At 47.6% G+C, this 12,214-nt stretch overlaps 1 protein-coding gene across 1 annotated transcript in view; it reads right to left on the minus strand.

The window, feature by feature from the left end:
• The window catches only part of SETBP1 (SET binding protein 1), a 337,678-nt gene that overhangs the window by 310,021 nt on the left and 15,443 nt on the right, over positions 1-12,214 (minus strand). The window contains exon 2 of the mRNA XM_019495945.2: positions 6,748-7,409. Coding sequence (XP_019351490.2) covers positions 6,748-7,257 — 510 coding nt within the window. The 5' untranslated portion in view covers positions 7,258-7,409. The remainder of the gene's footprint in view (positions 1-6,747; positions 7,410-12,214) is intronic.

Raw genomic sequence — 12,214 nt, forward strand, 5'->3', positions numbered from 1 at the left:
AGAAGGGATAGTTTGCATAGTGGAGCATTGAGACTTTTGACACCCGTGAAGTGAAGAGACATCAGTGCAAATCAGGTAGATTATAATGAGCCATGAAGTCAATTGACTTCCTCAGTCCCACCTGGATAGACCAGCCACTGCTTCTCCCAGGAGAACGTCATCTTTGTTATTCCTCCTATGAACCAACAGCAAGGGCGGAGAAGTCCCAAAAGCCAGTCTGTCCAGCTGCCACAGGACTCCCTTTGTATTAGGTGCTCAGGTGGCTACAAATATCACTGAAGTGGCCCCTTTTCCTGCCCTTTGCTCCAAGTGGCAGGTCTCCACCACAGCCCTCTCTATCCTGTGGGGACTTCTGCACTGTCAAACTAATCCCTAGGGCTATCAGCAACCTGCATAGTTTAGAGCAGTCTCAAGGCTGCTTAATTCACTTTGGGGGCCAGCCTGGCCTAGAGTGAACTTCAAGATTGAGGGGTCACCATGGGTGCCTGACTTCCTTAGCGATGTCAAACGCTTGTTAGAGGCAACTGAAAATCTGCTCCTACAATTTGGTAGTATTACAACACTCAGCCGTGATAGAAATGAAGATCCAAGGTACAAGGTAGCAGAAAGCCAAGCTATTAAGCCCAAATGATGCAGTGCTGTCCTTCTAAATGTGCAGCCCCTTAGTTTTGGTTTCAGATCAGGACCCTTGTCCTGCAGAACTCGCCCAGCCTCTTCCAATTATTTCCTCTTAAAAGAAAGAGCCTGCCCAAATGCAGGGGGTCTGAAGGTGACCATCCAGCCAAAACAAAATCAAATAAAAAAAAAAAAGAGGGAAGAAAAGAGCTGGGCAGGGGGTGGAAATGAAGTTCTCTGCTTAATTATACCTTCAAAAAGGAACCAGACCCACCTTCTTGAGTACCGAGTGCTTATGCTGACTGCAAATCCTGGTTCAGATCCCGCCGGGCAGAGATCAGATCCTCGAGGGGGGCTTGAGATGCCCTTTTCAAAGAGAAGCAAACATGCCCCGTGAGCAATTTAATGATTGCACATGCAAATCGCATGGGAAGGAGAGTGGCGCGGGGGTAACTTGACAGGAGATAGAGATGCCCATGAGGACCTGCAGGGAAAGTGAAGCGTGCCGGAGGTGATCCGAAAGGGAAGGAGAGGATGGGCATGAGGTGTGCGGGGCTCCAAAGGGAGAAGGATGTGACAGAGGAAATCCTTGCAGATAAAGCAAGAGCATGAGGAAATGCAAGCAGAGAGATGCTTGTGTGGGGGGATAGGGAGTGAAAGGAAGGTGAGTGAAGAGAAATTCAAGGGGAAAAGGCACTCGATAGGGGCTTCCTGCAGGACAGCAGAACGGACCTGCCAAGATCAGGGGAAACCAAGGCCCATGTATGAGAAAACCCAAGCACGTGGCTTCCTACAAAGCAACGTGAGGAAATTTTCCTTCCGTTACATTTGCCGCTGCTTATCTCTCGCTGATAAATGTATTCACTCTTCTTAAGCATTAGGGGAAAAAAATGGAGTTTACATCCCCCGAAGCAATGAATTATGCATATGAGGGAAACTCGAAAGTTTGGCACGGTAAGGGGAAAAAAAAAAATCAAGTGTTTACAGCAATAGTAAAATAGAGGGCAGCAAATGAAGAAAAACACAGAACTACTTCTCATCTGGGGCTTGTTAAACCCTGCGAAGCAGGCGTGGAAAAGCTGATGGATTGCGTCGCAGCATTTGGTGCCATGTTTTTAGTGCCCATCAAAACTGACAGTTTGTTTGCCCACTTCTGAAGGGAAAGACATGCCTTCTCTCTGATGGCAAATCCCAACCCGCTGCAGGTGAGAAAGCAAGCACCACATGCAGGAGTCTCTGCGCCGGCGGGATCAGGGAGTTGTGACGTCGGTGGCGCAGCCGCTGTCACGGCACGTGTGATGCGCTCCATTGCACAGAAACAACCTCTGGGAGTTATAAGTACTGACGTCTGGGGCCCCTATTGCCCCGGTAGGCAGAAGAGTTGAAGTACTAATGGAAATGTATATAACCAGTTCATGTTCACAAGCAGTTGAACAAAAACACTAACCCAGCTAAGATGCATCTCTATAGGAGGCCTGGGAAATGAGTACGGAGCATCCCCCCACCTCCCCCTTCGTTTTACAAGAAAGGGAAACTTGATGTAAAAAAAATAAAACCCAAAAACCTTGGACTGAAACCCCCAAGCTCCTGGATTGGAGCCTAAAATTCAAGCCACTAGACCGAGGATTCCCAAACTTGCAATTGTTTTTCTCTCCCATAATGGGTACCGCGCCCAAGCAGCCTGTCTCCTTAGGTAGCCTCCCCTCCCATTCATGAGCACATAACGTCCCCAGGGCAATCGCTGCAGTGGCTCACGCAGAAAAGCAACATGAGGAAAGTATTTAACGTATGTTTACTTCTTTTAATAAAACGTAGCAGCTGGAATCAAAGAAAAGCCATCCGCACCACGTGATGGCACCGCTCTCCGCAGACCACCGTTCGAATCCCCAGTGGTCCAGGCACCACACTTTGACGAATGATGCAAGCGCCTATACTGCCTAATTAGCAGAGCAGTATAAGGCTAGAGAACAGGCATATCTTCTTCCTCCCTAAGTGGCCACTGAATAAACACTCTATCCCCAGTTCACAGCCCCTTTTACATTACTGGCATCACCGGTCCTTTGTGTACCCACATGCTGTTACTTAAATTGCTTCCATGTTTTCATTACTCGCCCTCTGTGCTATGTGTATTGAAACTCCTGCAAGCATACTGAAGAGGTATTTGGAAGCACTGGGGACTACTGGAGATGTGGCTTAAATTATTATGCAACAAACCTAAGTGATTTTTCAAGTCCTAATAGAGTTAGCTCCTCCTTAGGGGGAAAAAAACAAATCCAAGCATTACTCCTCTAGGTGTAAAACAGCCATTTCTACTGCTGATACATGAGCCTGTAGCTCGAATTAAGGGTTATGAACAGCCCTCCACCCGTATAAGTCTCGGTGGGAGTTCAAGGAGACTTGTACCCCTGAATATATAACATAGGTGGTAAACTGGAATAATGCTACTGCTCTCCTTCCCAAGGAAAAAAACAACAACCCAAATATATTGGGCCAAGCACTGAGCTGGCAAAAACCCAACGGAGGCATGCCAGTTGAAGATTTGGCCCACTGGCTCAATGTAGTGGTCCCAATTGCTGCAGTTCTTCCCATTTGATAATCCCCTTGGGTTTACTTTTATTAAAGCAATGGGACAGGAAGCCAATATCATTATGAAGAGAGAAATGCCATTTAAGCAGCGGATGGTTGAAACAATAGAGCACACGGTCTCTCTGTCTCATACATAAATGGGGCTGACGATATTGTCTGCAAGCAAAGGGGAAACTACCTCCGTGTGCTCTTCTACATGGCGAAAACCTGCAGAAGGACTAGGCCACCCCAGCCCCGGTTCAGTTCAGGTTTCGACTTGCAGAGTTTTCTCCTAGCCTCATGCTAACTGTATGTTTAAAAACATAGCTGTGCAGACGTCGTGGCACGCCGCTCGGCCGAGAAAGCAACCACATGATTTGACAGTTGGAACCTTTGTCCTGCCTTTTTCCTACCCGTCTCTTGCAGTATCTGTCTTCAACTCCTGTTGCAACTCGCCTGAATTATTTAGGTAAGGGCCTGATTCTGCAACCCTTTTCATGAGCCGCCTTTAATCCTGTGGGAAATCTTGCTGGCTAAGCTCAAGCCTCCTTAGACTGCACATCGCTTAGGGTCAGGGGACTTGCTTTGACTGTAAAAATCCTCATTGTCCCCCTTCGAATGCCCACAAGATGCTCGACAATGCTTCGGCAGCTGGTGTGTTGTGGCCGTTGCTCATTATGCTAATCATAATCATCTCATTGTTACCTTGTGCTCCCCGTCTGTTTACTGAATTCACCTGTTGTCTTTGGTCATTTATTTCAATTCTGCCTGCCTCTTGCGTGTCTTTCCCGGGGGGGTGTGCATGCGTGCTTGTTCACGTGTGTTTGCGTGTATGCACGCTGCCTAACCCGAAGGGGCTCTGATCCCAGATGGAGACCTCCAGTGCCACAATATAGATATAAATGATAAATGCTTAATGTAGCCAAGTTACAGCTGCTGAGATTTGTATCTCCTACCCTCTAGGCAATTAACATCTCTTCATTAATATTGCGAGTGATGGGTGGGGAGGGTTGCATATAGCTTCTCTGTATTTTGCTTGTGTGAGAGCTTTTCCTGGCTGGCTATAAAAACAAACTCATTACAATGCTCATATGTTCAACTGGGAATTAAAGTCTTATGAAAACCCGTGCACCCTAGGGCATCCAAGTTCACTCAGACTCATCCCCGGAAGTTACCGGGTAGGACATGTGTGCCGATCAGTACATTTCCACAACCATACACTTCTACATAGGCGATGTGTAGGGAGCGGATGGAGGGGCACATGCCCCCCTGAGATTGGCCACCACCAATGCTGCCACTGGTTTCTGTGGGCAGTCGTTGCTTGCCACCCACCCCCCTGCTGCCAAAGCTGCCTCCTCCGGCTTCTGCAGGTGCTCGCCACCTGCCAGCTCCCACCACCGACACCACCACTGGCATTTATGGGCAGTCCCCACTCGCCGCCACCAACACCAATGCCAGCAGTTTTGGATGGTGCCTGCTCGGCGCCTCAATACCCCCCCCCCCCCCACTCTCAGGAGGCACCAGTCATTCATGCACTTCTGTAACTCTAGACATGCAGTTACTGAAGGCCAGATTGCAATTTATGTTGAATATTATCTTACGCAAGTCGCTCTGCTGGAATCAGTGGAATTATTTGGGTTTTAGGGTATTACTCTGTGTTATTAAGAGGATCATGATCTGGGCCTGAGCTTCTAAGCTAATGGACGGATAGCCAGATACCTGGAAAACCACATCACAATGCACAGTTGGGTCAAATAAATCCCTGGCACCATTCCACTGCGCTAAAAATAAAACACACAATGCGTTAATCACAAGGGGTCAGGGAAAACCTTGGCTTTGGTTTCCATGAGTTTATACCCTCTAAGATTCACCTTCAGTTTGCAGTGAGGAAGGGCCGTTTGTGCCTGAATGCTTGTCTCACTTCTCTACCAACTATACAGCTAGACCAATAAAAGATACCACAAACGAATACTCTCCTCTTATATACTTCCTGGACCACTGTGGATACAACATTCAACACCTCCCTGTGAAGCGTGGCTGAAATGGTTGTTTTGAATAAGGATATGAACCTGCAGATCAAATTCATCTGTGAAGCTCAATTCAGTGGCAAATTTATCCCTGTGCATTGCACGTGCCTTGGGGCTCTAATTTGTCCAGGCCTGCTCACAAGTTTCATGACTACCGATGATTCTTTCACTGAACGGGCTCGAAGACTTGAACACCCCAGGAAGCCTATACACTGCCAATGTGTAGAAGATGAGGATTTATTCCCATTGCAGGAGAACACGGGGGCCTCAATCAGAGCCAGAGCTCCCTTTGCTAGGAACTGCACAGACACCTTATAAATAAAGGGCCCTGACTCAAAGATAGCCTGCGCTGCTTAAAATTCAAACAAAATTGCTTCAAATGTGCCCAGAAAAGTACTTGTGTTGGCTCAGGACTGAGGACCCAACAAGTTACTGAAAACCAGACCAAACGCATTTCCTGAAACGTCTGATAAAGGAAAAGATGAGTTTCCCTTCTAATCCTTTTCTCCTGCTGAAGCACACTTGGCAAAGCCAAAAGAAAGCATCTATGTTCCTCAATTTAAAGAAGAAATTTCAGTCCAAAAGGATATTTCAAGAAAATGATAAGCACCTGGAAGAAAATGAGGCTTATAATGGAAGTATTTTCTCAACCATAAATATAGTGTTGCTAGCACAATGTTGTAATCAAGGGTAATGGAGCCCTTAGCCCAGTATATGGGAACGAATTCAATTGGTCTCAGCGCACATACCTGTATTTTAAAAGGCAGTCCAAAGCTTAACAGTCAAAAGGGTTGAACATTTGTGTTCAGATGCACCACGGTTAAAAATGGGCACATCGTTTAATGTAATTATTCATCTTTTATTGAGATTACATACAAAACAGAAAAGTCCCGAGAAAGTCTGGTAAGCTTTTGACCCCTTTCAGCACACGAAGGCTCATTCCTGATCATGGGGAGGCCGGACTGTCCTGAGTTTGTACCGGCTGCTTTGTTAACCAAGCAGGACTTTGCAAATTGATGCCTTTTGTTCTGGGACAGTGTACTTCTATAGCCTGCCCTCAGTCGCCAGAAGAGCAACTGGCCCATAGGTGCATGAACTCATGCAAACTATATAGCCCCTTCATGGGAGTCTTCAGCACCGCAGACCCTTCTCGCCCACAAAAAGCATAGATAGAAAAGTCTGTCACATCCCATCCTGTTTTGGTAACAAGGATGGTCACCATTATTTCTGCAAAAGCAAAGTCCTAGCAGCCAGGCCCCAGTTGTGCCCTCCGAGGCATGCAGCTGGCTCCCAGCCCCATTCCCAAGACAGCCGTGGGTCCACACCATCGTTGCTGGGAGTTGCGTGCATGCACCCGTGGGCAGAATTTGTTCCTCATTGTTTAGGATGTCTGATCACATTACCTCACTTGTCACATTGAGCTCAGTCTTGTGTTAAAAACATGCAGAGAGAAGGGAACCAGCTCAGTTCATCAGCTGTGAAGAGCTAGTAAAGAGCAGAAAGAAATAAATGGCTGCACGAACGTGTGAGGTGTCCTTACCTTCTTTTTGAAGTGCCCTCTGTCCTCCTCTTTAGCTGCTTTGCTATTTTTCCCAGCTCTGGAGAGTTTCTGATCCCCAGACTGCTTGATGGTGATCTTGATCTCGGGTGGACAGATATAGTTCTCCAGGTTCTTCGGGGGCTTCTTAGCTCTCTTGGTGGTCTGGATTTTCAGTTTTAAACTCCCCTCTGTGAAGTTTGCTTCCTTGATGGAAAACTCCTGCTCCTCCAAGCCATCCCCGGCCACCCATTTCTCGCTGTCTGCATTGGAAGTGGAATCCACATCTCTCCCAGAACCCAGCTCGTCCTCTTCCTCTGGCTCCATCCTTTCTCCACTCACTGGGATCCCTTTCCCGGAGCCTGAAGCAGGCAATATGGTTTCCCCCGCGCAGCTGGAAGCCGGTGGAGGCTTTGCAGAGGCAACAGTAGCTGGCAAGAAATCCGCCTCGCCTCCCCTTTGCCGGGAGCTGCCTAAGGTCTCCCGTGGCTCCATGGCAATCCCACAATGCATAGGAGTTTTATAGGAGGGAAAAGGGGAGAGGGGAAGATGATGAGGAGAAGCAAGGAGGGCAATCCCAGGAACTGAATGATAACTGTCTGTAGACTTCTAGAGGCCCAGTAATCCAGACACTGCAAAGAGCTCAGAAGAGATCAAATCTGCAACTGTTGAAAAAAAAGAGAAGAAAAAGGAAGTCAGGACTTACACGTGTATCAAAACGCAACCGGAGGAATGGCCGAAATAGAGGCGTGTCGGGCTTCCCCCATTGCAGCGGGTACCAAGTGCCTTCTGGAAGCCCTGAGCATCTTCAGAGAAGCAAATGGTGCTCAGGACCATTCGCCATACTAGAGGCCAGGTGGTGTTTGAAGCAAAAAGGGATCACAGTGCGTACACCACACTTGGATCAAATTGGCTAAACACGTAGAGAGAGAACAAAAACATATACTTCCTATATATAACTTCAGGAATATATTCTTTACGGTGAGGGTTGCCAAAATCTGGAATGGGCTTCCAAGGGAGGTGGTGCCCTACCTTGGAGGTGTTCAAGAAGAGATTAGACCGGCACCTGGCTGGGGCTACTTAACCCCAGCGCTCTTTCCTGCCTAGAGCGGGGGGTCAGACGTGATGATCTACAAGATCCCTTTCGACCCTAGAAATCTATGAAATCTATGACATCTAGTTGCTTAGATTGGGACTAGAATGGAGGTGGGGGGTAGGATTATTGTCCCATAAACATTTCCTGGATCTCAAAATATTTCCCAATTCACATTGAAGTTAAAACAGAGCCCCTTTAAAAATGACTAAAGACCTTCTCACCTGAGTTTAGCCACGAGTCCAGTGGGGTTAGGACCCTAACTCAAGATATTGGGTTCCTCTGAATCAGACAAATCCTTGACGAGTGCCTGAGCTGTGGCGCACACAGTTTTTCTGTGCTGGGGGTCTCAAAGAGTCTCGCTGGAACGGCGCCACTTCATATAAATAGGTAAAAATCCACTTGAGTAAATACAGACTAACTCTCACCTGGAGATTAGGGCACACTCAGCTGCAATGGCAAAGACGGGGGTACTTGAAATTAGTGTCCATCATATGCTATGGGACAGACCTTATTGTGAAGGGCTGTAGAGGAAACCCTGAGGCCAACCTTTTTGACAGGGAGTAGTAGCAGCAGGTACTTCCGTGTTCGGAGGCCTTCAAAAGACCTGGTTTTTAGAAAGCGCTTCTGTTCTTTAAAAAAATCAGTTGACTCAAACTGGGCACCTAAAAGTGGAAGCCCCCAATCACGATCCATTTATCCTTTGGCCTGAACTTACAGGAAAATTGCCAACTTTTCTATAGAAACAAAACAAAACAAAACAAAATCTGCACGTTTCATGCAGCATTACGTAAGGACCCGTTCAGACGCCAGGCGTACAGTGAATAATACACGTGGGAATCAACTGCAATCAAAATCTTAAAGCAAATAGGGATTTCCTAGCCCACGCTCAGCACTGTAGAAGTGAGACCGGGAAACAGCACTGTTGCCAGCCACCACATTAGGACGGCATCATTAGCAGGTTCCCTGGACATGGTCCACTATCATGTTGTCATTCTGAGACACCATTCACCAGGGGAAATCACAGAAGCTCTTCGTGGTGACTACAATTTGCTCAGCTCGCTTTTTCTGCTCTTTAAGTTCCTCCATTGCCTTCAGCTTCATCAGACACCTCCTCCCAGTTACACTGGGATTTTATGGGACTATGGAGGGAGATCACCCATTTGACCGAGGTCTACACAGCTAGTGACAAAGCCCTTGTTAAACTCAAACTTCGTGAAAAGGTTCAGTGCCCTCAGATCAGATCCCAGGTGACCTGAAGTCACAAAAAAGCAAAGTAAGTGACAGAAAACCTGTGATACTATCACTGTGACCTCGTTAAGGCAGGCGCTTTTACACGTGAGGGGGGTTTAGTCCTTAGGGTTGCATTATATGCCCCCTAAATTGAAACGGTGAGTTTTTAATTGAAACCCACCATTTCAATTTAGGGTTTTCCGTGACTGTTATGACAAGGGGCCCGATCCTTTTCTTTTGGCGGAGCCTACCCACGACTGGGGGGGTGACCCCCTGGGGGGCCCTGGTCCTTCCCTCCACAGTGGTGGTGCCCCCTGGGGCCACTTGGGCAGGCTGCTAGCAGGCCAGGTGCTGCCCCAGTTCAGAAGCAGCACCTATCCTTATCCAACTCTTCGCTGGTGCAGTACCTGGCTTGCTAGTAACCCAGCTGGGTGGCCCTGGGGGGCACTGCCACTGCAGAGAGAAGCAGCGGGGCCCCCCTAACCTCAGAGGCTGCTCAGACTGCCAGCAGCTCACCCCCTGGCAGCAGCAGAGGTGGGCAGGCTCTGCCAAAAAAAAGAAAAAAGTATCAGGCCTATTGCTGTTTCTGCCTTCAGCACGTGCCTGCTGAAAACAGAAGCAGCGAGGGGACAGATCCTTTTTTTTTGCGGAGCCTGCCCATGTTTCCCGTGGCTGGAGAGCGAGCTGACTTAATAGCTGCAAAGCACTGTTGCAAACTAAACTACGTCAGGATGCAGTTTAGTTTGCAATGATATAAACTCATTAAAAACCTCTAAAACGTCTGCACGTGTACAGTGTGATGCCATTAAAGTACACAAAGTGACATTTTCGTCACCTGCACGTGGTAATGGCGTCATGTGTACAAGCGCCTGCGGTGGTTTCTCTGGCTCATGAAAGAGGAACATTGGTAGGGCAGCATAAGGAAATACTCAAGTTGCATCTTTTCTGTGAATAAAGACTGGGGCATCAGTCTCCAGGGCTGTTGTTTGCTGGACCTCACACAAGCATTAACTGAAACGGTCTGGAGGAAAGTGCACAGGGCTGAGCGGCAAGCAGACATGAGTTCTCATTCTGATTTTGCCAGTGGTTCATGGCGCGATCTCCACCTCCTCTCATTTTCAGAAAATGGTAGATGACAATCCTTGCCTTCCTAAAACCCATTTGTTGAGAGGATACATTAATTAATGCCTGTAAACTGCTTTGAACATGGCGACTTACCCAAATGCTGGGTGCTATAATTGCCACATTAAATCTGCCTGATTGTTTTTATAAAGCGTGGAACTGCTCCACCTAGTTAACTCTTGCACCTCACTTTACACTGTGTCCAAACCAGACCTAAGGGATCCCTCCTGTTTCCATCCAAGCCACTCAAATGAAGGGACCTTATTTATCTGACATTGTTAATCCTGGTAGACAGGGACACAGTGTTCGCCAACTCTAAGTACTGCAACATAAACACAAGGTGGTAAAGTGCTGCTGTGCAGCATTCCAGCAAGTTGCTGCTTTGGTATGCACGCATGTACAATGGGCACTCTGTAATGGGCCTCCGCCCACAGGATGTTAACCCCTTTCACTGCTGGCACAAAGAGCAAGCAGCTTCTCACAGAGGACATCGATTTGAGAAAACAGGGTGCTAGGATGTGCCAGTTAATACTAGGAAGCAATGGAGAAAAATAGCTGCAGCTAGCTCTCAGCAAACAAAAGGTTAACCCAGATCCAACATCGGGTCCAAACTGGGTTCACAGTGCAACCCTGGACCCAAACATTAGGAAGCTAATAATTTCTGGAGGCTATAAAGGAGCAAATGTAGGCTCGTATCCCAAAGTGTGGATCCAGTACCGTAGCAACAAAGTTTGGAGCTGGGGGTGAGCCTGCAGTGGCAGCCTGCCCTTGCCTGGCACACAGGTCTGGGGGGCACGTGCCCCCCCATGCTTGCCTGGGGGGTGTACGCAGCAGCAGAAGCTGCCCATCCCTGCACCCCCCGAAACAAGCTGCGTGCAGCACTGTCCTGCACCCTGCCCCAGCTGGGCAGCACCTATTGGCACTCTTTTGCTTCAGTGACCATGGCAGTCACCATGCTCGCCCCCCGCTTGCTATGGCACTCTGTGGATCCAAGCATCTGTTGCAGGCCTGTTTCTGATCTACGTGAAATCAGTTGAAATCAAGTGTAGCACACTACACTGCATATAAACAGGTAAATTAGGCCAGTGAGATCCTAAAGAAGACTCCTGACTTCATCTTGTTAGAGCATGCAAATCACAGTATCAAAAGACCTGCAGGAATAAACACACAATGAGGCACCAGTAGCTTCATACAGGAATGAAATGGGTCATTGGTTAAACTTTTTCATTATTCTGCTACAGGGTTAATAGTTAAGTGACTTGGGTGCTGGGACACCATACTTGTCTTTCTTGTTTGGGCAGCCTACATATGCTTTGACTAGTTAAGAAACCTCACTTCAGCCTCCTGAATAAGTAGCCTCCTGAGTAATTCCCAACCTCCGGGCCTTCCCTCAACTTCAGGCATGTCAGTGTTGTGGGAACAATTTCAACTTTTAAAGCATCAGACTCAAAGAAGAAAACACGAGACATGCTAATGGGAGATACCATAGAAGTGGCTCCCTCAATGGGAGCTGTGTTATTTCAAGTGAAGTGACAATACCCTTTTGTTAGTCTATCCTTAAAGCCTCACAAGCAAAGATCCAAGGTTATGGGCTTCTTCAGGACTGAAGAAAATAACACTAGAGTCCCGTAAAAAAAAAAAAAAAAGTTTTAAATGACTCCCTCCCCCTACCAGTTTTTAACAATGAATCCCTGGAGCAATATCCTGGATACAAATGGTCCGAGTCTGAGTCCTGGTCTTAATTTTGTGGCTTGGGCTTGCTTCTATGTGTTGTTTGCAGGTTCACATGCCTGCTTTCTTCCTTGCTTCAGCCGGGGCTGCAAGTGAAAATGCCAATGTGATTCACTAAAAGGTTTTCCTCTCGCAGTTCTTCTGCCCTAACTGGCAATGTGCAGCATGGGAAATCTAGCGAGAAAGCATATTTTCCAAGAGATTTCCAATCCTATTTTACACTCCCAGGTCCAAGTGACTGGGCTAGCTCAGACTCTTAAGTGTTTAGCTAAACTCACCCTCTAGACTTGT

This window comes from Alligator mississippiensis, chromosome 3, assembly GCF_030867095.1.
Source record: "Alligator mississippiensis isolate rAllMis1 chromosome 3, rAllMis1, whole genome shotgun sequence".
Lineage (NCBI taxonomy): Eukaryota > Metazoa > Chordata > Crocodylia > Alligatoridae > Alligator > Alligator mississippiensis.